General features: G+C 32.5%; 1 protein-coding gene across 1 annotated transcript; it reads right to left on the reverse strand.

Moving 5' to 3' along the window:
• LOC126664535 (transmembrane 9 superfamily member 5) lies at positions 1–3,741 on the reverse strand. Its single transcript, XM_050356966.2, has 7 exons — positions 3,383–3,741; positions 3,266–3,306; positions 2,595–3,183; positions 2,365–2,496; positions 1,398–1,554; positions 820–1,304; positions 1–651 (listed from the first exon to the last, which is right to left on the reverse strand). The coding sequence occupies exons 1-7, from the start codon at positions 3,523–3,525 to the stop codon at positions 435–437; spliced, it is 1,764 nt and encodes a 587-aa protein (XP_050212923.1). The 5' UTR covers positions 3,526–3,741; the 3' UTR covers positions 1–434.
• Between the last annotated feature and the right edge of the window lie 1,749 nt (positions 3,742–5,490).

A 5,490-nucleotide genomic window follows, 5' to 3' on the forward strand; every position in this document is an offset into this window, starting at 1 on the left:
TCATTCATAAAATGTTCTGTATATTATTCATCAAATCATACAGAATATTTCTCTCATTCTTAGCTGTGAGCAACAAGGCCATATTTATTTTTGCAGCAGCGAAAGATATTAGCAGAGTAGAAGAACCGCTTTGTTTTGCTCATTACCACTATAAAAACCTAGCTAAACAAGGCTCTTAAAAACAATCGCCCCCAAATATCAATATACAAGAATGCGAACATTTAATAAACAACCAGTAATCATAATCTGTTGAGCACGGATTCACCTTCAAAAACCACAAAGTTATGATTTTCCGCTTTCGTTCATAGAAGTCATGACCGAGATTACAAAATTGTGCTCCTCTCCGCTCTCTCCATCTCCCTTAAACCGTCGAGGGGATTTCACCAGAAAAGTAATGGACCATTACCGATGTCAAAAAAAAAACCGAAGCTTGCTTATTCGCTCTTAACAGCATGATAGATGTGGGAAACAAATGCGAAGGAAGCATAAAAACTGACTGTACCGAGCATCAAGAAAAATGCGTAGCACATGCAAGCATTATACCCGATGAAGAAAGATAGCTGCAAGAACCCACTCATACTTGATTTAGCCAAGACGAAGAAGCAATAAATAAACATAAATATGGCCGGTGAGCCTCCACACAACACAGACCTGCATTAGAGAGAATTGCAAGTGATGACCATGCTTGAACTAATAATCCCAGATTCTACCAACACATTTAATTAAACTCGTCTTATGACCAACTACAAACAATATGAATTCACAAGCCACTAGATGTGCAAGTGTGAACGTATGGCACATGCATGAAAGAGGACATACCTCCACCACCATTGATGATCTTCTGCAGAAAGTTGAATGTACGTAATCCCAACGCTCAAGATTGCAGTGAGTAAGATAAGTATGACAAATGTGACGAACAAAATGCTGGGAAGAGTACATATTTTGTAGCCCCATAAGCTTGCATATAGATGGTGTAGCTCAAGGACAACTGCACTACAAGATAGAAGACCGGCAAGAAACATTTGAGAAGGTGTTTTCCGATACCATCCTAATGGTGGAATCTCCCTTGGGAACCTTTTTGTAGCAGAAGGTGCTTGAAATTCAGACCTGAAATGGTATCCCATCACCCCTCCAAAGGCAAGCAATGGAACCATTAAAAATACGAGAATGAGAAAAATCACCAGAATTGTTCCAAATGGAAGGGCCACTGTTGCCCCATATGATACAGCAATGATATTCAAAATGGACAGGATCACAAACAAAGGACCCAGGAATACAATCCCTGTCAGAAGAATGCTCCGTTTCTAGAATAGAAAGTATTGTTTGTTACGGTGGATACAGGAAATGTTAAAAAAACGCCGGATTACAAGAAAACATACTAATAAATAAAAACTCACCCATCCAGTTTCAGCAAATTTATTGTGGAAAGAAGAAGCAGCATAACCTCCAACCACAGATGTAAGAGTATAAATTAAAATCAAGGAAGTGCATAATGCTCCACGGTTATACGGATACACTAAACCAACAAATGCCAATACAAATAGAAAGAAAACCCTGAAAAATTGCAATTGAAGCAGTACAGATATGTCAGAACTCTGATGTATAGCATTACCTATATGTAGTACTCCTAAGTACATATTATAGTGATTGATAGATGCATGAAATTCAAATTGATGATTGATCAACCTATAAATTCTATGTAGCCAATTTTATATCCTAGTCGCTATTCATTAGTCCTCATCATCGCACTATATTTTTAGATACCTCAAACAATAAGGCAAAAATGCTTGGAAAATGATATAAAAAAACACCATGACTATCAAATTTTGGAACAAAGCAAATTTCATGGTTTTGGATGTGCTAGCTATCAAAGCAATTAACACTAGACAATAATCAATAATGATCAAGGAACATAGAAGAATTTAAAGATAATGAATCTGTTTTCGATGTCTTTCTGCGACATGCTATTTATTGTTGCTTCTTGAATTTGAACGTAGTTACTGAGCAGAAAAGTAAGCACAAAATTGCACAAAACTTGATTAGGTGTTCATCCAGGTAACAAACTTTATGCTAATGCAATCTAAAGAATAGCTAATCCTAATATGGAGACCAAAAAAGGCTAATGAAAACAATTAAAAGTAGGATCATTTTATAGACTAATAGAACTAAAGATTAGGTTTCACAAAATCCCAATTCTATGTTGCACAAGAACTTGTCGAGTACTTTGTTTCAACATTTGTTTCAATTTTTAAAAATGGTTATAAAACTACAAAACTTCATATTTATAGAATATTCTCTTAAAAAAATGTCGGTGTTTCCATCGTTTCATGTTTCTGTGCAACATAGCATTTCATGTTTACTCACATTGTCAGCAATTGGGTACCCATGCCCAAGACAGCAGAAAACAGGGCGATGTTTTGTGGGTATCTAAAAACATCACCATGAATATATTTCCATCCAACCTCCTTATCTTCTTCTTCATCTCCACCAGAAGATCTGCAATATACATGGAGAACATAACGTGAAAACTAAAGAAATGTTTCCGAGTCTGACCAAATCAAATTCAGCTAACAATAAAGAATTTACTGCAGTACTTTCTCAAATCATTCTTGAGGCGCCGCATAAATAGCCCTGCAAGCAATCCCATCAAGAGCAAAATAGTAACAATCGAGTTAAGAAACGAGAACCAATGAATCTGTCGGTGTATCGGAAACAATGCAGCCCTCGAATATCTATCCATCCGAGTCCCATAACTAGCCAGAGTAGCATTCCAGAGAATTGAATAAGTAAACTCAACATCCACATCGACATCGTCAGTAATATCCACAGCATGATTCGGATTACTAAAAGCACTAACTTCAATGACTCGATCACCATTGTAAAGAACATCAAACTCAATATGTTTAAACAGATAATACCTAAATTCCTTCTCACCAGCAACCGGATTCTGATCCTCAACTTTCCCAACAAAACCCCACAATGGGAGATCGTCATAATACATTTGGAAGTAGAATTCACTAGCAATAGCATCTCTCAGCATCAAAATCTCATGACTTGTAATCTTCTTCCTACAAAGTGTCACCTCAGTTTTATCCTCCTTAAAATTCAACTCATAAAAAGCACTACTCAAACGATCACCATTCAATACTTCACCAAGAGTTTCCTTCTTCAAAACTACATTATCTGCAAAAAACCAAAGAATCACCACTCCCAATTTCTGGGCTCAAAGAAAATTTACACCACAAACTATATAAAAGATACTAACCTGGACGACAGAATGGGAAATCATAATATGGGTAGGTCTCACTGCAACACAGACAAGTTAAATATTTGAGCTTTACAATCAATAAAATGGGTGTTTTAGAAAATGTTCGATGCCTACCTAGGATTATGCAAAGCACCCACTTTGTTGACAAACAGAGGAACAGGATCTCCTACATTGTAACGGTGATTTTCCGGCGATGATGTGGCCGACCGGAGAGAGATGAAAAGAGTGGTAAAGAAGATAATTAAAAGGTTACCCATTGTTTTGTTTGTTGTTTAGTTATAAGCTATCATCAGTTGAGGATTTTTCAGACGGAAGAAGTCAAAAGTGCTGCCATTTTTGCGGTCTCTCGAGTCTGAAATCAAAGCTGAAACTGTAAACGACACTTCGTCAGGTGCGTGGGCGTGATCGAGCCTAGTCGACACTGTCAATCTTGAGCTAGGCTCTAAATGTGAAGCTCGCAATTCTACTCGAACTCGATCATGTTTCATTTTAAAACCCGAATTCACCCCGACTATTTAATATTTTTTTCGTTTTAATAGAAATATTCATTATTATTATTATTTTTTATCCAAAAACTCTTTTCAATTCCTAATAAATTACAATTTTAAAGTCAATTTTTTTATTTTATTTTTATTTAAAATCCACTTATAAATTATTGATATTTCTATCTATAAATAAATGAAATTTTGTGACTATATTAAATAAAAATATATAAAAAAATAGAAAAAATATTATAAAAAATTATAACATTAATAATATTTTTAAAAAGTTGTGTGATAATATGAAAGTGAACAACTCTATTAAAACGGAGCGAGTATAAAAATAAGACTTAATCATTCAAAAAAAAATCATTTTTTTATAACTTTACCTTTCAAAATTTTCAATTTTAACCCAATGTCAATTTTTACTTTCAATCTTAGCAATTTGTCCAAATTAAAATAGAAAAAAAATATTCAAATATTACTTTATATTATTTTAATTTTCATATTTATTATAATAAATTTTAAAAATAAATCAATATGAAAGGTTTATTTGATTTTTTTTTAATTTAAATAAATGGTTACAATTGAAAGTGAAAAATTAAAATAAACTTAAATTGAAGATTTTAAAAGATACGACCGCAAACGAAAAATATTTTTTTTGAGTAATTAGACCTAAAAAAAGTAAGTTATCTATGCTCGCATGCGCATCGAATTAAGTATTTTGAAACTTGAACTCGACTTGATAACTAATTGGCTTAATGCATTAAAAAAATCCTGACATTTTAGCCTCTTTTTAATCCTATATGACGTTAAAGACTGGTCAATTTTACCTTCTTTCACATTTTCTCGTTTCAATTGTACCTAAAATATTAAATTGACGTCTTTTTTATTTGAAAAAAATATTAAAAAACGTTCTCCTTGTCTAGCATATATTAATTGTATATGTTTAAAATTTATTTAAATTTTGTTAAATTAATCTAAAAGACTTATTTGTAATTTTTTGAATAGAAATAAAAGACTTATTTGAATAGAAATGAATCTAATTTTTAGAAATAAAAGATTTATTTGTAATTTTTTGAATAGAAATGAATCTAATTTTATTTTTAGACTTAGTTAATTAAATGATTGCATCCTTTAAGTAAAAAAAAAATGGGATGCAATTAAAATGAAAAATATAAAATAGGATAAAATCAACCAGTTTTCAACATCAGGCTAGAATTAAAAAGAGACTAAAAATAGGATTTTTAGACCTCACTAATTCGAGTAGCTAGAGTTCGAGCTCAATTCGATATGAGTGGGGTCATTTTTGAATCAACCTCTCGAATACAAGTTAGCCATACTTATTATATATTTTATAAAGCAAAGGCCAAGGTGAGCAAATAGAGAGAGCTCTAAATAGAGATGGACTTAAATAGCAATTTATCCCTTCAACTTATAATCAACAAGCGATTAACATATAAATTAATTATGGATTTGATAATTATAGACAATTAATCTTATTTTGACAAATTAGTTTACAAGTTGAGGATGCAAATTGCTAATTTCAGGAACAATTAGTTTTATAAGTTGACGGGACAAATTACTAAAATAGAGTTAATTGATCATAATCAACAAGATCGTGATTAATTTGTCAATAAAATTAATTTATGTGTTAATGTGTATTGTGTACAAGTTAAAAGGGTAAATTGGCATTTAAGTGAATAGAGAAGTATGGGTTCCACTTGCACGGGTGGGGTTCTT

This window comes from Mercurialis annua, linkage group LG1-X (assembly GCF_937616625.2).
Source record: "Mercurialis annua linkage group LG1-X, ddMerAnnu1.2, whole genome shotgun sequence".
Classification (NCBI taxonomy): Eukaryota; Viridiplantae; Streptophyta; class Magnoliopsida; order Malpighiales; family Euphorbiaceae; genus Mercurialis; species Mercurialis annua.